Below are 22743 nucleotides of genomic sequence, written 5' to 3' on the forward strand. Positions count from 1 at the left end.
CAGCTCTGGACTCTGAATAGAAGCAAGGCAACAAAAAGAGGCTTCAGCACAGCGAGCTCTTATTGATTGGTAGGTGCTGTTGGAGGAATCACGAATAGTGCGAGTCATATGTGAGCTGTAGAGTCTGCCCTGAGTAAGAGATATTTAATGTGAGCACTATATGGGCTCTGAGTGTTAACTGCAGGTGTAAACGAGAGAGGTTTAGAGTCTGAAAAACAAAGAGGACTCAGGGGGACTGTTTAAATATTATGAGGACAGGTTTCATGTGATTCCTATTAAATGTCTCAAATCACTTCATAAAAGGAGTGGCAGTATAACATTATACAGTACAAGAGCAATAAACCAGATCAGCAGATTAGATGTCTTTCTTGAAATAGATAAACCTGAAGGTCAAAGCAACAGCTTCATCATGAGACTAGCCGTGAAGCACTTTGTGTGCACTTATAAAAGGAGGAATTAAATCACAGTGTACGCTAAAGCAAGATACAACTAAAGGAAATTCTGTCACAAGTTCGATTTAGTACAAGTACAGAATATTCATAGTCTAGTGGAAGTAAGTAAGAGCGAGTAAAAATGCCTGATAATATTACGACACATTAATATACAAATGATTCAGCGGTCAAAAAAAACATTAATATCATGTCTGATGTCACGATGATGTCACCAGTTCTCACTCTGATAAACTGAAGATATCATCTGTGATGCAAAGATGTCACATTCTCTCTCAAAGAGTTGATATATAGATCGGACCGTCGTGATCTGACAGGTTCAATTACCCTCCGACAGAGGAGAGAGCTGGACAGCTCCGAGGCTCTGAGCCAGCCGGTTGGAGTTTCTGTTCCGGCTGCTGGAGGTCAGCTGCTCCACAGAGACAGATTCAAACAGCAAACTCAGTTTGGGGGAAGCCTGTGTTGAGTTCTTGCCTCTAAGCCAGAGCAGAGGCACCTGCTGGCTCTCCTCTGAGTGACAGAGCGACCAACTCTGGCAGGGAGGGGTTTGTTAGTTAGTTAGGTGGGTAGGTAGGTAAGGTGTAGTTTAGTTTAGAGGGAGTGGGTGTGGTAGAAGAAAAGGGGGTTTTGCCGTGTATTGTAGTGTCACATTCAAGTAATTTTACTGACCTCACTGGTGAAGATTTGTAATGTGTATAGAGTTATGTGTAATGTAATAATTATATTTCATGAGTCCACACCAGCTGGTCGGTGTGCTTTATTGTAGTGTACAGTTACAGTGCAGTGTAAGGAAGTAAATTTACTCAAACACTTTCAGAACAAATTCAAGGTAGTTGTACTTTAATAGAGTTTGAGCATTTTACTTTATGTTTCTACTCCACTTAAAGTCAGCGGTAAAAACATACTTCTTACTACACTGCATTTGTCTGACAGCTTTATAGTTAAATCACAACCTTAAACATGTACAGCAGTGAAAATAACACACATTAATGCAGCAGCAACTTTACACTATCTATGCTTTTACTTTACAAACTTTGTTTTGACGATACTTACCAAAGTAAGATTTTTTATGCAGGACTTTTTCTGTCGTGGGGTATCATGTGGTATTAGCAGGCTTACTTACCTATTCCACCACTGGCATACATTTCAGTGAAATAAAACCTTTATTGATTTTTTTGAAGATGAAGAAAATATTGACCTATATCAGCCCTAATATGTGTCGGTCCACCAGGAAAATGCCTGGTATGCCAGATTACCAGCCAGCTCTGTACTGGTAAAACTGATTTTAGAGAAATTAAAGAACCACTGCAGCTATTTAGTATTGCACTTGTATATTGTAAGGATGCTCACAATATACTGATTTTTTAAAGGATGGCTAAAATTGAAGCAGCAGAATATCTTGACTTAAAGTCGCACTATGGGTCAAATTTCCCACAAAAGGCTTGTTCTGACATTTCCCACCAAACCCAAAGTCAGATAACCCTGATGACATCAGCCTTATCGTAGCTCCTCCAGAATTTATATGACTTTTTCCAAGGGCTAAGACTCCCTTAGTGCTTAGTTCCTCCATTAAATACTTTTTTAATCCTGAAAGGTCAAATCGTCTGTTAGTCATTAAGTCCAATACTTTGTGCCATAATTAAAATGACCATAATTTAAATTAGAATTTAAATCTAGTTAAAATGTTGTCAACATCCCTAGTGCCCTTAGGTCCCTCCTTTCCTCTCGCACTGATGGCTTCTGCAAAATATCTCAACAAATATTTGGTGGATTTTAATGACTTTTGTTTTGTACTTATTTATGTACTTAAATTTTCATCTAGAGCCATCAATTGGTCAAAATGTTGGTGTATTAAAGTTGTCGTGCTAACATGCTAAAAGAAGGAACACATGGGAAACTTTATACCTTCTAAGCATTAGCAACCTCATTGTGAACATGTTAGCTTGCTATTAGCATGACCATCATGGCCACTACTATACTATCAAGCACAAAGAATATAGTATTATGGCAGTGACTACAGAAGCAAATATCAGAATATAAGTAGAAAAAAAAGTGTCTTTGTGATTTAAAATCGAGCGTACTGTATTTACCTGCAGCCTTATCTTGCGATACAGCAGATAAAAGTATCACCACTTTATAAAGAGATCAGATTTCAGGTAAAACAGTTCAGTCGTTTCATGAGGCAGAACAGCAACAAAAGAGCTGCACACACGGCGGACAGGTCCAGAGTTTTTATTATTTGGTACCCATGAATAGATAGCAGGTGCTTGAGTGTTTTGGTGTGCCAGTAGTCATCTTGCTGATTGAGAAACTAAAAGCACAAAATGCCCTGAATATGTAACATGCATAGTAATGTGCCCATATCATAATAATAAAGTGTGCTTTTGGATAATGACATTTAGCCAATTTACATCTACAATGCCCCCTGTACATGGTGTCATTGAGTTTGTGCTGAGAATAACATTTGGTACATCGACTCGAGTTAAGCATCTCTCTCTACTTTGATACTCAAGAGGTTATTGGTTCATGATAATGATGGTTATTAATATGACCTGTACAGTGCATTGCAACGACTCAAATAGAAAATAATAGATGATTCACTTGTTCAGCAGTGTTGCTGTGGCAGTCACTGGCCTCATGGGGGCGCTGTGAAACCACAATCCCCTCAGTCCGAGCACTTCCTGTCTGAAGAAGAAGTGTGAAGCCCAGAGGCCTTAATGTTCAGTGTGCGGCGTCCATGACGGGTCAGATATTGTGCCCCGTTGCATTTCTGTGCTTTGATGTCCGTTCATCGAGGAGTGTTGCTCCAGTTCTTTTTGGACAGTCTTTTCACTCATTATGGTCCAACAACATGCACCATTTCCCCCCGCAGTCATTAACACACATAACGATTATTAGGTGGAGAGTCACAGCAGACATTTAGCCAAACAAAAGTGAGCAGATTTTATTCTTTTAGAAAACAAAAGGTGAAATATTCATGCAGCTAAAACAAAAACACCCAAACATAAATGATCCCACACCGGGCTGCAGGCCTTGCGACATCTCCACCTTCGGAAAACATCTAGTTTGACATCATGATGTGAACACAGCTTAATACGGCCTGGTAACACTCTGTTGCTGGTCCTGTGGTTTAACCACCACTAGATGGACCCATGGCACTGGAAACTTTAACATTGCACAATACTGGGAGCCCAAAAAGCATGTGAATGCTCTTTGTACTGTAACTAAACCTAAAATCAGGGTGATTCACACGACCACGTTGGTGTTGAAAGCGTCTCAGTTATTCCCACAGACTTTTGATAAGATTAATTAGACTGTGCAGCCTGAATATTTTAGAACATGAAGCCTTGGAGTTGTGAAAGCAATAAACTACTTTTCAAACTGGATTAAATTCATCTTTGCACATAAGTGTCATCACAAAGCTCCGCTGTAGAAACAAAACGTTAATCCCCAACGCAGACAGTTTGGCTGACACATGCAGCGAGCAGTGTGAATGCTACATTAAGCCCTTACGCCAGATTTTGGAATGTAAAGAAGCATGAAAAATTATATCTTTACAAATCTTGTTTTAGTCGTCATTCAGTGTAACATTTGGGTAAAAACCACTTTGTACTCTTGATTACTGCCAAAACTAAGTTCAGATGGCGTGTGCTTTATAAGGAACTGATATAATAGAAATTTCCGGGGTATAAAAAGAGTTTGGATATAATTCTAAAAACAGAAAAAAGGCGACAAACGCTTCATTATTGCTGGCTGCCTGGTGAGTACAGAGTTTAATGCAGAGTATTGTAGGCATGTATCTGTATTGATGTGCCTCTTTGACCTTTGATTAGTCTGAGTTAGGACCGGCCTCAGCTGTAAGCGATCGTAAAATCATTGTGGCAAATGCATCAAGGAATTTTGTTACAATACCAGACATGTGCTTTTAATATCCAACACACAGAAAATAAAACAACACAAACTGATCAGCTTAGTCGACAGTCGTGGGTGGAGGGCAGCCCTGGTCTGAATGTGCTTATGCTGTATGCTGCATGCCATGTGCTGTGTGGTCTGAGGCTCCTCTTTGTCGTCATTGTCTCTCTGTGGTTCTGTTCGGGGCCCTGTCAGGCCCAGTGTTGCACCATTACTACCAGTATACCAGCAGTCCTCTGAGCAGAGTCTGAGAGCCTCCACAGCAGCCCTGTCCAGCCCGGCTCCACTGTCTGTGCCCCTGTGCGGCGGTCGACCCCCCAGCAGGGTCCGGCTGTGCTCCTGCAGCACAGGCTGTGTCAGGACGACTGCATCAGGCCTGTCAGGCGCTTTCCCGTCAATGACTTGCCCTAAAACGTAAATTGAGACACATTATTAGACTTAGATGCTGATAATACTTTAATAAACACATCAAATCTCTACAAAAAGGTGCTTTTTTAAAATCTAAAATGCCTTCTTTTAGCTAAACCATTCATGTGACTATCACGTTATCCACACACACATCCTGTTACAGATATAAATAGCCACAATAGAGTGTAAAATGGTTAAAAAGCCACTGATAGTGTGAGCCAGCCAGTGTGGTTTGTGATATGAACAGCCCCAGCTCCAAATGACTTACCACACTGCGGGTGAACTTCTCCAAGGAGGTGCGGCGGGCCTGCTCAGTGTCTGCTGGCTGCTGTTTTGGGAGGGGGGGAAGCAGGGTGAGTGTTTGGGTCAGGTACGGGTGTAAGCGAGGTAGGGGGGTGGGGTGGGGGGGGGGGTCGGGGGTGATGTAGTCAGTAAGGGGAAAAAAGAGGGAGGCCAAGCATTGCAAAAATGAGGGCCGCGGAAAATGCGGGAGTTGCATTTTTAGGGAATGGAGCGGGGTCAGTGACAGGCCAGCAGAGGGAGCGGTGTGCGGACGGGACAGGGCAGAGAGGCTAGCATGAACACAGGCAGCTGTGATTTACTCAAATGCCCCATTTTATACAATATCAGCTACATCTGTTTAGCTGTGCAAGTGCGAAAAAAAACACACTGATAACCTTCAGGAGGGAGAAGTAAAAGCTAACAACTGGGACATATTAGGCTGCAGCCATCTACCACATATACTTGTCTTTCCTATCATGTCTGCATACTGCTGTTGACTGTTGTTCCTCTTTGACCCAGCAGTTTGCCTGTGTTTGGCATATGATGTCATGTTTTTCGACACAGTTCCCCTGACATTTTACATAATTTAGCAGTTTCCTTTCACCTGCATCTTAAGCACAGTGGGTTTGCCTTTTTGGGGCTCTGCGAGCCGTCTCATCAAAATATCACATCCCTGATTATCAGACCGTGTTAGGAGTTAATGAATGCTGCCGAGTGACATTAAAACGAGCTACCTGTGTGGCACAAAAGTGTGATGTTATTACCTTCAAGTACAAGTCTGAACACTGAGTCACGTTGCTTCAATATGCCATTTATAAAATAAAAATTATGTTTGGAGTACAAGTTAGTTTCATTCCACCTCTGCCACGTACGACCTGCAGGATGTGATATTGAATCTATGGGCCTTATTCTGTGGCTGTGATGCAGTGCTGTGACTGTTGAGCATATGTCATTGCACTTCTGCAACCAAAACAGGGCCCTGTTAGTTAACACTGAATTCTTACATGCAGTAGACGTAAACCTGGAGTGTCTTTTCAATCATATCAAAAAACAAGGAGAGTGATCAAAATAAAGAGGTGACATAGGGGTCAGTGGGTGCAGCTCACCTTCTTTCTGGCTAGCAGCAGGTCTTGGTAGATGTTGGATCGCAAAAAGCGTGCATAGCTGTCACTTTTCATTAGCTTGAATATGTGCTCCTGCAAGACATAGAAAAAAGCTGATGAGTGTGTGTCGTCCTGGGAGAGAAGGGAAAATAAAAGTGTAGGAATGCAGGAGGTCGTGTAGTTGTAATGCCATGGATGCATGTGTGATTCACAGGCTGTGTGAGTTGATATGAACGCCCGAGTCGTGTGAGGCAGAGCTGAGTAATGTCCTGCCAGTGGGAGGCGTTCCACGTCACACATCACCGGCCCACTCTGAACCGGAGGAATCCACGGTGAAGCGAGCGAACAACCTATTCACGGCATTACTCGCCTCATTAGACGCTGGCACAAACACACTCCGTCATTCTTCTCCTCTCTCCTCTCTCGCTCTGCTCCTCTGTGGCCTCTCATTCAATCACTTCAGTAACATGAGTGGGGTGGAGGGGTTCAGTGTTTCTGTGGGCAAGTGTGAGAGGAAATAAAGGGCTGTTGTGGGTGTGTGTGTGTGAGTGTTTGTGTGTGTAAACAGGGATGTGGTGAAGGGAAACCCAAAGGATCTTTTTACTTAATCTACAGGCTACACTTTTACCACCTTTTGTACCATTTTTCCTCTTTCTATGCTGCACTTGGAGAAGTTATGGTTGTATTTATGTGTAGAGGCGCAGGTGTGCTGACACAGTGTGTGTGTCTGGCGTTTATCCAGATTTGTAGAGTGTGTATTCATGCGTGCGTGGACATGTATACGTGATGTGAGTTAATTCATGAGGAAGAAACATCAGAGTCCACCTGAGCGTCCTCGTAGCTGTAGCGTCCGGGGTCTTTGAGGTTCTGGCTGGTCCGCTCGTAGCTGTGAGAGTCCAGGTTGATGGAGCTCGGCGCTCCCTCGGCCAGAAACTCCTGCCAGATCTCCTCAGCGCGGGAGGACACGTCCTGGAGTGGCCGCCGCTTCAGATCCTGCACTGCCAACCAGAACCTATAACAGGATCGAATTTAATGAGTAACAACCTCCCTAAAATATAAGACGCAGCGTGGTGGAGTAGAAGTTTAAAGTAACATAGAAGTGAAATACCTGAAAATGTTAACATGAAACCTTGATGCCCCAAAATCTAATTAGTACATCAGCTCTTTCTCTATTAGGGCTTGTGTCCACTAAAGGCGTTTTTTATGCTGCCAGCGCCCACGCCTCAATTTCAGAGTGCTTCTCACCATGGCTTACTGTTGCTAGGTTACGAAAGTTTTCTATGGAAAGGAATCGTGTCCTGGCATTAGGAGCAGCTCTAGACCTGAAAATTGTACCCTTGAAAAAACTAAAGAATTATACCCCTTTCCCACTGAAATTAGCGAGTTGACGCGGGTTTTTCAAACCCAGGGAGACCCACTTAGAGATGCCGATTGTCTCTTTTCCCATTGTCAGTGGAGTATACCCCTGTCAGTCTCTTTTCTGCTGTGTCACCGATTGATGTCACAAACGTGCCGGAAACATGGATAGTAAACAGTGAAAATGTTCCGGTGGTCTGTTTATCAAACTAGGAATCGCAGAAGTTACCGATGGAGCATAGCAACCCGCCGGAAAGGGTGCGGAGATTAAAGTGTTGACCCAGGTTTTGTGTTCCCATCCAATTGTAACCTTTCCCTTTAAGCAAAAAAGCCGGATGTTAGCGGGTGTTAGTGGGTTTCTTGACCAGTGGGAATGCGGCTTTAGCTTCTCGTCCTGCCCCTTCTTGCTTTTGATTGGTCGGTTATGGAGAAGTGACATTGACAAGCGCAGCAGTGTTCCAAATGTTGAACAATTTTCTACTGATAGCACTTTGAGTGGTGAACGCTTAGGACGCTGAGCTGAACTGCATTGGTTTTATAAAGAGAATAGGCGGTGTCATAGGAAAAAACACTGTTAGTGGACACAGGCCCTTAACGTTTAGTTATTGTATTCACAGCAACACCACAATGCTTAAATATGCCATCAATAGACCTGATACCATTCTGTAAAGGGACTGGAAAATACCTGCAAATTTCTGACCACTTTACAGACAACTATAAACATAACTTTGATGATATTGATAACAATTAGTATTAATATGGAGTCTTATATTCACTCTATTTGTGTAGTGTAGAAGCGGGTAATGTATGGTGGGGGTTTTTGGGCCAAAAACAATTAGCTAAAGACACTAAACTAATTCAGAGGTGAGGAAACTGCAGTCTAGCTGTATTAATTCTGACCCATTCCACATACAAGTTATCATGTTATTAATTGCTAATACAAATATATTGATATAGCAGCTTTAACTAAGGCGAGAGGCACAACGGGAGCCTCACCGCAGGTTCTCTGAGCTGAACTCTGACTCCAGGAACTTCAGAAACTGGTCCCGTCCTGCCGGATCTTTCAGCGCCTCCTCCAGAGAGAAGCCCCATTTCTTCACGCGCTGCTGGCTGGGGTCACGACTGCTCAGAAAAAAGACAGATAAGAAAGGAAATGAATCTAAAAGGACAAAATAGAAAGAGTGTTTTCTCCTCATATTGTACAGGAAGCAATTATCTGCCTCCAATGAGCCCTCAGCGTTCTTCCCAACATGGCCCCTCCAGCCTCACCTCGCCTCCAAGTCCCAGAAGGACATGTCGTCGCTGATCCAGGGGTTGGAGGGTTCAGTGGCCGACACGCAGGGGTCATATTCCATGAACTGCTCCGTGTAGCTCATCAGACTTTCGGCCACTTTGGAAACCTTCATACAGTGTCTGTCCAGCTGGCTGTTCAGGAAGGTAATCTGACGGAGAGCCAGAGAGAGTAATGAGGAAGCTAAATAAAGGAACAGCTCATCAGTCTGCGTCCCTGTCTGTCCTTATGATGGATGTGTGAGGCAGACTGTGCTAATGGCCTCTGGAGATCTCTATGAGTTACCTCCTTCTGGATGTCCTCTTTGGTGGTCTTCCTGGTGGGCTGGGAGCTGATGTGGACCGGGCTCGGCTGGCTCTGGCCGTCGTCTGGTACCCCATAGACCGACTGGAGAACATGAAAGGAGAGACATTACAGGTTGTTTTTTTTTAAATAAACCTGGACAGAGCGATATTGCAGTTTGATACATTTCAGATAATACTGAGGGACCAGTGTCCTAGTCCACATACCAAAGTCATGGCCTCAGTGTTGTATCTGGGAGACTGGGGTTTTAAATATCTTAAGTGTTTACATTTTAAAATGACACACAGTGGGGGTTTTTTGCCTAAATATTTTAAGATCTTTAGATTTGATTTATCTTACAGTTATATTTGTAAATTTGTTTTAACTTAGTTTTTAAATATAACTAAAAGCATTCTGAATTTCTTCCAGGGGACTTTTTATATCTTTCATGGTTTTTTTTCACTTGTCTCTCAGTAATTCAGCATATTTTTCAAAACCAAGCTCAATGTAGATCGTTGTCATTTTGTGATTAAAAAACAGTCAACAATATTCTAAAACGTATTCTATTCTTAAAACGATTAAAATTACATATATATATAAAAAAAAAAAAATTCATAATGAACCAAAGCATTTCTTAATTTCTTTCTTTTTTTTCAACTTTTTTGCCTTTATTGATTAGATAACTGAGGAGACACAGGAAATGTGTGGAGTAGAGAGTGGGGGGTGACATGCACCAAATGATCACAGACTGGGAATCGAACCTGTGACCAGTGCATGGAGGACTGTAGCCTCTGTATATGGGGGCACCTGCTCCACCAACTGAGCTAAACCAGTGCCCCACCTTACCTGTTTTTTAAAGTTTGAGATGATAAGTAAGCAAATAGTTACATTTATAAAAAATATATATATATCTTATACAGATATTATATCACTGACCAAAAATATGTACAAATTATTTTCATCTTATTCAGATGTTTGTGTTATTTAGAAATACGTCAGTGTGTTACAAAAATAAAGAAAATATATAAAAACTTTATTTTTATTTAAATATTTTCATTGGCAAACAAAAATGCAAATATTGATGGGGGTTGAACATGTGACCTCAGTACCTGGCTTTAGCCCTGTGTGGGACGCTTTGGCCCTGTGTGGGACGCTTGTGGGATGAGAGGTTTGCTAGAGCCAGTGTTTTAATAATAAAATAAAAGTTTGTGATGCTAAATGTCATGCATCTAACCCTCTGTCACGTCCTCTCACCTTTTTTACCCTGTGTGGGTTCCTCTCTCTTCGGCACTTGCGGATGTCCATCTCTGTGGTGTTGACACAGCCTGGCTGTGGGAGGTGGCAGGAGACAGAGCGTTATTTCTGGGTCAGATAACAGTGTTTCTCCAGCTTGTATTGTCTGTGCCTTTCCTCCTCACACAACACAATCCTCTATTCAGCAGGGACACGCTCTCATAAAGCTCAAATTGTCATCCTACACAACAGTACTTCTTTTATTCCTTTTGTGTGTTAATTTCCATCCTACACTGTTGCAGCAGCTTACCACCCTTTTTCTTTTAGTTTGTATTTTCACCATTGGCCCTAACTCACCACTGGTCGATGGACATCCCAGAATGCCCTCTCCTGGCTGTCCAGGATCTTCCTCTCTGCTTTGTCCTTCTTCCTGTCAATCCTGTGTTCAAACAAAACAGGCCACTCTTATAGATAGAGCACACACCTCAGACATACCTGAGATCTCAATCCCCAAAAATCCAGAATTAAGTGACACATTCTCACAAACACATGTGCATGTTAATACAATGACGAGCCAGACTACAGAGCAAAAAGCCAAAGAGTGTGTGTCTTAACCTGTCTGCTCACCTCACTGAGCAATGTCTGGTTTTGCCGCCAGTGGGGCCGAGCTCTTGCGTAACTGACATTTACTGATCCGCCCTCGCCAGGCATTGTTTACTCCCCAGATATAAGTAGATTTATTGCTTTCAATATTACAAAACAGCAGCCGACAAACAATGGCACAGCTTTTATGGACAATAAAGGAAGCTTGTTTCCTCACTGAAAGACATGAGAGATTAGTGTTGTGCTTACACGTATAAGCCACCAGATGGAAGTCTTAGTAAGAGATAGAAGTTGCCAGAACAGTGTGTGTTTAATTCCATGGGGGAACTTATTGCTGTATTTAATGCATATAACCCTCCGGTCAAAGCAGGGCATTAAAACAGAGCTTCGTTAATGAGAGAGCGTTGCCAGACTGACACAGCACACTGAAGCATTTCCTGTTCCTCTGGGAAATTACACTCAGGTCATGCGTGAAGCTAAAGGTTACTATTTTATAAATATGAATGCATAAACCTACATCTCTCCATCCTGACAGCTTAGTGTCACGCTGACGTCAGGAGGTGGCATGTACTGAATCACATTAACACATGTACTCACTTGACTTGAGCCTCAGCTTGCATGAAGATAAATTCCCACTTCCTAGCGAAAGCCCTCTGCAGCCGGGCGAGGTTCTCCTGCAGGAACCAATCAGGCGCGCCATTAGAGGAGGAGGTTATTTGAATTCAAGGCCTTTAGATGATTACATTATCCATTCAATGTGATGGCGTGCCATGACTTTGGATTACTGTTGCTGAGATGAGACGACCTCTCAACAAACGTGCCCTTGAACAAGTTGCTAAACCTAAAAGCTTCCACACAGTGTTTGGAGTTTAAGGCACAGACACCTTTTTTATACACTATTATTAAATTCACCAATGTAATAACTATAACTAAAGACTGTACTCTAAAAATTTAGAGTTATAGAGTTATATAAGAAGATTGATGCTATACTGTGCGGTTAGCTTAGCGTTGCACAACTGAAAACAGCTAGCCTAGCTCTGACTGAAAACATCAACTTGCCAGCGCCCTTTTACGCTCACTAGCTAACATTTTCTGCAATTAATTTGTCAAAAAACAAAAGCATAAAAAATTCCCTGAATCCTGGTTTTACGGGGAGTTTTTGATTGGATGACTTGTTGGCCAGGCCCGACTTCCAGCAGTTTTGACACCTAAACAGACGGTTAGGTCAGCGTAACACAAAGACTGAAGACGGGGGGTAGCTAGCCTGGCTCTGACTAAAGCTTAAAACATCAACTTGCCAGCATCTCTTACGCTCACTAGCTAACATTTTATGTAATTAATTTTGTCAAAGAACAATAACATAACAAAAACCTGAATCATTGGGGTTTTTACGGGTTGGTTTTGGGTTGGACGACTTGTTGGCTAGGCCCAACTTCCTGAAGGTCTGACACTTAAACAGACAGTTGGCTGCTAGGCTACTTCTGAATGAAGCTAAAAACAGTTGCTTAATTTGTCAAGATACAAACACATAAAAATAAAAAACCTTTAATCGTTGGTCATGGGTTAGAGGATTTTTTGGCCAGGCCCAGCTTCCTGAAGTTTGATACTTAAGTAGCATGTTTGACCTTATTTTTGTAATACATTCAGAAACTTAAGTGCAATTTTGAGGTGTTGTTAACGGTATTTTGTTAGCCTTTAACAGAGCTAGGCTAGCATTTTCTTGTTTCCAATCTTTGTGCCGAGCTAAGCTAACTGGCTGCTAGCAATGGCTCCATATGTATAGACACAAAGATACAGGCGTCATTATAAAGAGAGAAATAACTGAGTGTCAACTAGCAGGCACATTAACACTGAGAGCAATGAGGCCTGGAGGCATAATGAGACCTGAATCATAGACAAAAGGTAAAAGTGTATCGGACAATAGTTGCAGAGTAATTTAGAATATTGAAAAGCAGTGATGTTATATAACAGCCGGAGATAAGCGCTGCAGTAATGCCCCTGATGAGACTGTATTGATCTGCTGATTCCAGGTAGGCCCACAGATGCGTTTGCATATATTTTAGGGCCAGTAAACGGCCGCTCTGTTTTCAGCCAAATGATGCAGCAGTAAAAGAATAATTGTCTTTGACAGATTTGTTTAACAGTCTGTAATTTGATAAAGCTTCATGCTGGTGAAATGGATTTTGGCATTTCGAGGCCCCAGAGGACATCGTTTCTGTTTCAGAGCTTTTGTTTTTCAGGGAAGTGAAAGAAAAACTGGAAATTCAGACTGTCATCACATTATGGTCCATGCACACATGATAGCGCTGAACTGAGAGCTTCCTGGAAATCGTTAAACCAAAACAACAGTGTACTCACAGCCTCGTAGTCGGCCAGCTCCAGCCTGGCCTTGTTCTGCATGGTGCGCTTGCACAGGTAAATGGCTGGAGGGGAAGAGAGAAAGAGTAAGGTATGAAGAGATGGGTTGTGCTTTGTAACTACACAATAAACAACAGAATATCTACACTTGATGGCAATGGGGTCTCAGCTGTGGGAAGAAACACTAATAAGTGGAGCAGTCTTAACCATGGGGTAAATGCCATGCAGAGAGCCGGAGATGTCGTCACATCAGTGACTGTTTTATTTTGTTTGGCTAATCTTGTCCCTCAGGACTTGCTATAGTAGGGGTTCCTCAGGGACAGATACATTACAGGGAATGGCCCATTGGATCAATACCCAGTGAGTGTCAACAACACAACTGCAGCATGAGCTGTCTCTCAGCTCTGGAGGAAGTGGGACAAGCTGAAAGCTGAGTGAAGATCATACTGGTTTGAAGAATGAGACAGAAAAGTGAGAGACAGCGTGTGACTCACCGTAGTCTGTGTTCTCAGGCTCCCAGCAGTTTGAAGGCCAGAAGTACGGAGACTGATGAAACAGAAGGAGATGAAACAGACACAGAATTTGTTTATTTACAGCATGAAAGTCTTTTATAGATAAATAATAATAGTCTCCGATATGAATGTTGGAGTTTCATTTCTCCCCTCGCCCACGCCTCCTCTGCACTGTTCAAAGACAAAGGACGACCCGTTTTTTGATGATGATCCTTGACGTCCGTTTGTTGCTCAGAACTGTCTTGGGAGCATTAGTCGCTATATTCTCTCTATCCATATTTAATTGTCTTTTGCAAATTGATATTACACATTCATTCCAGATTCCATTAATAATAAATCACTCACATCTGTGATGAATTCTTAATCACGGGGCAGAATTAGAAGTTGGTGGTACTCAAACACATTTTTCATTTCCACTATTACTCACAACGGTAATTAGCCTCAGAGCAAAGGGCTGGCGCTGATGAATGTGCTTGTTTGAGTGTTATGAACAAAAAGGTTAACGTGCTCTCATTCAATATCATAACTGTCTTTGCAAATTAAGAGCGCCACTGTGCACATTTGTGACAAACAACAGAAGAGAGTTGTCATTAAATCTGGGTCTTCCACTCACACAGAAGCTATTTATAGGCGAGCAAACAAACATTCCCCTGTTGCTAATCCTCGCATTTCCAATGCACCGTGGACTCCTTTTAAATATTCTGATGACGTGGGCCTGTTGCATCACAGCAACATCAGAGGGAATATTTTTAGCCCTCGCTGAATGAGCAAGTGTGACACACGCTGCCCTTCCTGTGCAGGCACAATAATGGCTTTTAATCCTGAGCAATAGAGGTGAGGATGAATGCATTCAGAAGTAGATAGTAGGGGCAGGGTGCTGGATGGGGCGACAGTGAAAAGTGCAGAGCCAGCGTGAGGCCAGCTCAGTGCTTCCCATAGGGGAGCCAGGCTGCCTGGCCGGATTGAGATGCTAATGGGTCAGTCACAGTAATGAGTCACCGCGGAGCCCGTAGCTGTCAGAGGGACCTGTCAAAGTTCAGATGGAGCAGGAAAATAACACCCCTTTGACAGGCTGCACGGGTGGCCTGAAGGCCCCGTTCTGCGGCCCACTTTCCACTCTGACACAGCGTCCGGCAGGGATGTACAGCACCGACCTTGGTTGGATGAGTAATAAGCTTAGAAAGGATTGCATTCATTAGCATCACGCAATAAACATAACCCTCCATCATCTTATTAATCTATATTCAACGGACTCCCAACATACATCAAGGAATGTCCAGCGGAGGAGTTTTCTGTACCTGAAAGCGATAAAGGGTTCCATCATCTTTGAGCGTCAGGACGTGGTCTGAGATGGGGAAGATGTAGCCGTGAGCAGCGACTAGACTCCCGAGGTGGATGGCCTCAGCTGTTGACATGAAAGAAAGAACACAGGAGAAGGGGCGGGATTTGAAATTGCCTTCCTCTGTGGTTTCCTCTGTTGTGCTGACATGTAATGACAGGCTACTCACCTGGATCCTCAATGGAGAGGTTTTTCATCAGCCACTGAACGATGTCCGCCCCTGTTATTCAGAGAAGGTCACTGGTTAGAAGTGTCATAGTATAGTTTGGACAAAAACTGCAATCCACACACACAAATATGCTTTGAGGAAGTCTTTGTCTGTTCAGAGCTGCGGGTCAAAGCTGTCAAAGCTGAGTAGGTGTCACAACATAATGCTAACAGGTTTTCAGTCTCGCTCTGCTCCTGGACAGCACAATATTTTCCCCAGCCTGTGCGCTTGGAAGAGGCTGCAGAAAATGATTGCGAGGCCATCTGGCCTGAGGGAGCCATGTGAAGAAGTGACTCCAAAACAACCTCTGGGAGAGCGGGAGCGTCCCCCCCGTCCAACACTGGTGACTCATCCACACACAGACACATGAAGGCGTACAGTGCACACACACACACACACACACACACACACAGAGGGACAGAGACAGGAAAGAGAAGAAGAAAAAGAGGCTTTTCTGTAGTGTGACAAGGGCAGAGTCACACCGCAGGCCGTCTCCTCAGTACTGAGATCTTATCGGCAAAGACATCATCTGCCTCCAACTGGAGTAGCTGCAATTTAAATGAGCCTAAAAGGTCATATTTGTTTTAGTGATTCTGTCGCACTGGGTGAGGCAACAAAACACACACACGCAAACAATCATCTGCACATCAAGTAAAGCAAGCCCTGCTTAAGGAAGGATCACACAAGGAGCTGCAGCTTATGCAAATGTGCAGTCACACCCAGCCATGTACAGTCAACACGCATGAACACACACATATATGAAGACGCACACTAACCTGATACAACACTGGGGATCTTGGAGAGGAAGCTTTTGACGGTCCGGATGGCTACACCTCCTGCTTTCTCATCTTGTATTCTTGTTACGATTTCTTCAATCTGAGGGGAGGACACAGCGAGAGACGCAGCCATTTTTATTGATTCAGACAACAAAGCTTGGATTATTATGCTTGGGTTATATGTTTTTGTTCCTTTTTTTCTTTATCACCGTGATATAATTGATAGATTCCATAATTTTCAATAAATACAGCAGCTATTTATAGTTGAATCTTAGAAAATATAAGTGATGCTTTGGTGTTCCCACCACCAGACAAATATCTGTCCAACATTAACTGTCCCTTATTGCTCTGTTTTTGGTCGTCACCATCTCCTGAGGGACATATCTGGTTTAAAATGGCTAAAGTCTGCACTATGGTTGCTAGCTAGTGCTAGCTTGATCAATTAAGCTAGCGTGGTCATGCACTTCATTGTAGGCCTGTGAAACTGGATACGCTCTAAACAAGGTTGTTGAGAGCATTAAGAGTTCATCTAAACGGTAAAATTTGGGCCCATGAAACCCCAAAACAACTAGCTAAAGATGCTAAAATTCGGGAAGGAAATTAGGGACTGGTAGCCAGAGAGATGCCAGTTCTTTTCCTGTGCACTTGAGCAAGGCACCGAATACCCCAACTGCCACTTTGTGGCACAAAAACAAGAAGTCTCAAAATTCTACAGGTAGCAGCTTTAAGGGGATGGATATAAATGTCAAACACAGACACCCAGCAGGCGACACCCTGTTGAATACACTCCATACAGCTCAGACCTTAAAGATAAAAGGGGCTCAGGCCAAAGGTTAAATAGATTGGATTTACTGAAACACACATATGTATTTGAATGGTAATGTAGCCACACATAAGGGTGATTTACTTAGCTGTAACAATGACCTCAGTCTGAAGCTTTCTTTCCAATTGAAAAACACTGTCACAGCTATTCCCCTGAGACGGAGATAAACATCACACCGCCGACACAGCCGGAGCCCCTCACACATCACACATCAGCAGCCTAAAATTAGGCCCAGCACGGCACAGCTCGCCTCTCAGCCACTACAGGAGTGAGATCATACAGTAAACAAGCAAACAGTGAGCCACTCAAAGACACAGACACGCATACACAAACATGGAGAAGTCTATTTACAGAGTCCTAAACATACAAACCTACAGAAACATGTGATTTATTTTTAAAGATCTGTGTCTGCTGCTTGAACATGTTGTTTACGAGCATAAGAAGCCAGGTCAGGTCCTGTATTGATGCGAGCAGTGCATGCTCTGTTGAGCGATGTCTCGCTTGAAATCAATAAAAAAAAAAATCCTGATTTTGCAAACTTGGCTTTATTATCAGCAGCCAAACATATGCAGTGCAGTGGCTGCGAAGGTTGTTGTGCTGGCTATTAAATTCTTTATGGCTCCCTAAGCATCTGACTAGTAAGTAAGCACACTCAGATACACATTCGCAAGAACACACACAAGCACACAAGCTGTTACGGTATGACAAAGCTGATTAGCTGAATTTCTGGAGTTCAACTCGTGGGCTCGACACACTCTGATTTAGAGCAGCCTTTTCTGTTCCCTCTCATCTAAAATAGGTTATGTTCCCTTCTCATCCATCCAAATTCACTGCTAACTTTAAGTCACGATCACAGACACGCTGCATCACGCTGTGCTCTCGTTCGAGTGGTTCAAACATACTTCTGGACTCTCTCTTCTCTTTCCTTCCTTCACTGTTCATTCATCATTTAACACAGCAGATCTCTAAGCGAACTCCCAAAACCATGGCAGGCAGACTCAGGCTGTAAGGCTCTAACTCTGAATAAAGTTATATACTGCATGCTTCGGACATTATATTGCTTTTAGCCGTGCTAGGCTGAAGGGATCCAGATTGAAATAGCAAAACAGCTATTTGATGTACTGCCATTAAATTTGGTTTAAAATGAATTGCTACAATTGATGATAATTTAGCCTTTCATCTAGCACCACCATCAGGTTAAATGTTAGTTTGACAAGTACTGTGGTTTACGACCTACTACTTAGTGTTTGTTGCTAGGTAAATGTTAGCATGCTAATCCACTAAACCGCTAATCCACTTAGTAGCAGTAGTTAGTATTGTCATTTTAAGTATGTTAGCATGCTGACCATAACATTTAGCTTAAAGAATTGCTGTGTCTTTAAGTACAGTCTTACAGAGTCGTTAGCATGTTGGCCATCACGGCCATAGTCTGTTAAAATGAATGTAACCAACATGATGTCACCTATTGGTTTGTGGACCACCCCCCCTCAGAAGCCTGGAGTTCACATTTTGAAGCCACCATCTTGGTTTTAAGGAACCAGCAGTGACCATATTTGGATGTCAAGGTAAATAGATGTTACATCTCTAGCCTGGTTGACAGGCCGCCATGATAGCAACTTGTCAATCACAGGTAGCCATGCCTGAAAGCATACACTGCTTAACTGTGTAGTTGTACTCTAAATCCGACAATAATTTAAAACTATAAATCATGCTGTATTGAGGAAGAGTTGAAACCAGCGATGGAGACCATTAACTCTTTCATTACAACTCCCCCTGCTCCATCCCCCTGCTGGCCATTAGAAAGAAAGCAGGTTAAAGGCACTTTGCATTAGCTTCACTTTTTCTATACAGTCAATGATAACACATTTTTGCAGATGATGTGTGCAATTAATTTTTGTTGGCAATACACTTGTATCTTTACATATAACCACTTAAATATAGGGCCTACACCAATCTTTGGTTTCAAAGTGTCCATAAAAAGGTTCTCTCCCTCTAATGGGGGTTAAACTTTGTAAGCCTTTTTGTGAGCTATATTTTTATAAATATAATATATTTGTTAATGTTCTGATACCTCAATCAAAAAATTAACAAAAGATGCAGTTTAATGACATTGTGAAGCAGCGTGGGATCATGGGAGTTGTTGTCTCCAGTGTTATAAAACCACCATCGCCTGAAAATCCAGGCAGGAATGTTTTTGTGTTTATTCACGTTATGTTTGTTCATTCTCGTGAAGTAGCCGCGGGTATTGTAAGCTAAGGTTAACAGTTTCAAACTTCCTTCCTTACTCTGTGACTTAACATCTAGTATTTCCTGTGTTTCCATGAAAGACAGGCGACCAAATTAAACGCACCATTACCTAAAATCCTGTGGGTTTGGACATTGTTGACACATTTGGTGCAAAGTCAGTCCAAAATTAACAAAATATATCAAGGCAAGGTGTTTTTAGACATCTTAAAGCATAAATCTTACATAAAATAGTTTTAAAGTGGTAGTCCATCAAAAATCCACATTTCGTTTGGTAAAAGTGCATATTCGGGTGAAGGAGGACAACAGGCGAAAAGTGCAGCACGTTACAGCGCATTTACTCAGCCACCATGACAATCAAAGGTAATCATCCTCCCTGGAACACCACTGAGTGGATGATTCATACACGTAGTCTATAAATCTAAAACAAAACACCCAGATGTATATGGATTTAATAACACACATAACGCAGAGCGGAGAGGAGGGTGAGAGCAGCACAATTACCAATCTCTCACCAGAAGCTTGAGAGCGTCTTTGTATGAATTATTGAAGATCCACTATGGAGAATTACTGCTCCAACTCTTGTTGATAAATCTCTCACATGGCCTCTGTGTTGTGAACAGAGCCTTGGTATTTCGGTCCTGCTTTCGCCTACATGTGAGCATAAACAGTTTTACATGAAGGGCAAGAGATTAGCACTGAGACATCGAAAATCTTCCCTTTGAAGACGCAAAAACAAGAGGGGGAAAGCTTTGAAATCCGCCCTGTTCGATCCAGCTTTGAAGGACTCCCCAAATCCCCGGAGACACAACAACACGGAAAGGATTAAGTCCTTTTGTTCTCAGCTAATAATGGACCTTGGACTGGGTATGGCAGTGTAGAAAGAATGACTCATTATCTCCCTATAGGATGACAGCAGACAAGAAGTACTTGGCACAGCTGCTGGAAGTGCACATCATATCTGCTGGCTGTACAAGCTAATGGTGTTTGCAGCTTGGCATGGAGGGTTCTCGAGTGCTGAAAATTGCTGCTAGCGTGCGATAACAGCACTTTGCCCCTCGCCGCCCAGCTCTATAAATGATTATCAGGAGAACTCTTGTGTGTCTTGCCACCGTATGTTTGCATGCCTCAATGCATGGCTGTGTGTCCGTAGCCTGGGCGCGTGTGTGTTCATGTCCTTCTTGTCTCTTGTGCCTCTAAGGCCAGCATTAGCTCTCTATATGTCACATCAAGAGGTGAAGTGCGATAATACTGAGGCTAATTAAAAGCATTTACTCTGCATTAATGTCAGAGCAGGCCTGTGCGCTCTTATTCCTAAAACAAGGAGTCGCTGCTTCCTGTCACATGGTTTTCTAATTGGGACTTAATGAAGCCAAATAAAACTTGTCTAAATGAGAGCATCAGTGGCATAAATATCCATAAAGTGAAGCGACATGTGGAACTCTGGGAAGACAAGTTTCCTCACATTCACTTCTAATTGAAACTCCGTGGCCCTTTTTCCAAAAATGGCCTCAGACGCAGCTATTAAAAAACCGTCCCAGTCTTCCCAAATGAGACAGCTGCTGCTAAAAGATGTATCAGGCGGTAATAGCGTCATTAATGATTCAGCAGTCATCGGCGCGCTCAGGATCACTTGTCATTGTTGAAAGACGTTTCGGGTCTCTGAGGGAAAACGACGGCCGCGCAGGTGACGGGGCGAGAAGATGAATTTTCTGGCCTGACGATGATAAAGACGAGTCGGGGAGAGCTGGATGAAGATGAAACAGGAAAGTTGGTCAAGTCGCTTAAGTGTCCTTGAAAGTGGTAAAAAGTCATGTGTTACTGTATTTTTTTATAGAGATTTGAGTGTAAAATCCCTGTTGCATAATCAAGGAAGAGAACATCACAACAATACGTCCATATTTTTAGGTATTAGGAGGATTTAATACATTATGCATAATGCTACTGTAAATAAGTGCAGCTGGCTTTAAGTTTAAATATGATAATGCTCCTAAAGTAACAGAAAGACCTGCCTCTCTTTCTTTTTCTTTTCTGTTTCTTTTCATCTGGATAGAAAATAACATCCCTGAGTGTAAAGACATCAATTAAGGGAAATTTAACAACCTTAGTAACCTTCAACAATAAATGGAAATACTTTAGTAAATCATTGTTCATTTTTTGACCTGAGTGCAGAAACTGAATACATTTGTCGTGAAAATTTGTTTTTAATAGTAGATGATCTGATTGTCATGCAGGTTGGGAGCATTTTCAGGGCAGCCGCAGCTGTTTTACGGCTTTAAAAGGGAAGAAGAAGAAGAACAGATCCAGATATTCTTTGTGTCCTACGTCAGCCATTGTAGACGCCATTGTTATTGCAGTATTAAACTAGGACTTTCTGCCTCACACAGAATCCTTCACTGCACTTTGGCCTCCTCATGAACCATTTCTTTATGCAGTAAACTTGTGGAAACTTCGTCGAGCAGCTGATCTTGGGCCCAGATGAACTGTTGGGGAGGATTTAGTTTGTATTTAATATAATCTAATTCCTCCCTTGTCTTAAAGCACCTAAATTGCTTCTTTTTTTTCATTTCACACATTGTTTGGACTGTTTGCTGACTGTTGCAGGCTTTTTGAGCTTTAAACTTTAACTCTGTTCCTTCCCTTGACAACTACAGCTGTACTGAGCCTCGCTGGCTCATGGGACAGTAGCTCACCCAATGGATGCTTTCACCCCGAGCAAGCTGTCTTAACTACTGTCTTTTGCAGTGTTTTGAAATGGTAAATGGATTGTACTCGTATAGCACTTTTCTAGTCTTGCGACCGCTCAACGGTTTTACACTACATGTCACATTCACCCTTTTACACACACTTTCACACGCTGATGGCAGAGGCTGCTACGTTAAGTGCCCTATCAATCAGTCATCACATTCACACACTGATGGTTATGCCACCAGGAGCAGTTTGGGGTTCAGTGTCTTGCCCAAGGACACATTGACATGCAAACTGAGGGAGCTGGGGATCAAACCACCAACTTTTCAATTGAAAGAAGACCAACTCTACCACTGAGCCACAGCCACTCCATGTTTTTAAGACACTTGTAGGCCAGAGAATTTGCACTTTATGAATTGCACTTTATGTGACCCTGCTGAGTATTTTATTTATTATGTATTGTTCATTGTTATTTTTAACTATTGTATGTGTGTAGTGGAATGTTGCTGTGGGTGGAATGTTCTGTCTGCAGCAGACCCCTCTGTCCGAGACAAATTTCTCCCACGGGAGACAAATAAAGATACCTTGACCTTGACCTTTAGTAGAACAGCACCAGGGAGCTCGCTCTGCAGTTGGCCGGTGTCCTTTTTTGATTGCGATATTTATGGATCATATTTCATTTATCTAAACTTTGCACTTTGCTAGTTAAATGTGTTTTGATTTGTCCTCTACATCCGTCAAGTATTTTGTTTCCCACATAGAGTTATCTTTATAAGTTCACTATTTTTTAGCCTCATACAAATCAAGAGACAAAGAACAAGAGTACAAACTGACTGATGTAGCTAATCCATGCAGCTGCAGTTGCAGACACACAAT

The 22743-nt window shown here is 42.5% G+C and overlaps 1 protein-coding gene across 2 annotated transcripts in view; it reads right to left on the reverse strand.

Annotated features, from left to right (window-relative positions):
- Positions 1-2678: 2678 nt before the first annotated feature.
- LOC138591019 (regulator of G-protein signaling 6) overlaps positions 2679-22743 on the reverse strand; it is a 49197-nt gene continuing 29132 nt past the window's right edge. The window contains exons 3-17 of one of the 2 annotated variants that reach the window (XM_069661508.1): positions 16113-16212; positions 15298-15348; positions 15088-15194; positions 13772-13823; positions 13278-13342; positions 11517-11593; positions 10674-10755; positions 10338-10412; positions 9087-9188; positions 8780-8952; positions 8507-8632; positions 6980-7166; positions 6158-6247; positions 5038-5097; positions 2679-4768 (exon numbers count right to left, since the gene is read on the reverse strand). In XM_069661508.1, the coding sequence (XP_069517609.1) occupies positions 4718-4768; positions 5038-5097; positions 6158-6247; positions 6980-7166; positions 8507-8632; positions 8780-8952; positions 9087-9188; positions 10338-10412; positions 10674-10755; positions 11517-11593; positions 13278-13342; positions 13772-13823; positions 15088-15194; positions 15298-15348; positions 16113-16212 (1398 nt within the window). In that variant the 3' untranslated portion in view covers positions 2679-4717. The remainder of the gene's footprint in view (positions 4769-5037; positions 5098-6157; positions 6248-6979; positions 7167-8506; positions 8633-8779; positions 8953-9086; positions 9189-10337; positions 10413-10673; positions 10756-11516; positions 11594-13277; positions 13343-13771; positions 13824-15087; positions 15195-15297; positions 15349-16112; positions 16213-22743) is intronic. The other variant, XM_069661509.1, reaches the window with a different exon arrangement.

Source organism: Semicossyphus pulcher, unplaced genomic scaffold (assembly GCF_022749685.1).
Source record: "Semicossyphus pulcher isolate SPU_LCO1_2020_fin unplaced genomic scaffold, fSemPul1.0.p SCAF_14, whole genome shotgun sequence".
Classification (NCBI taxonomy): domain Eukaryota; kingdom Metazoa; phylum Chordata; class Actinopteri; order Labriformes; family Labridae; genus Semicossyphus; species Semicossyphus pulcher.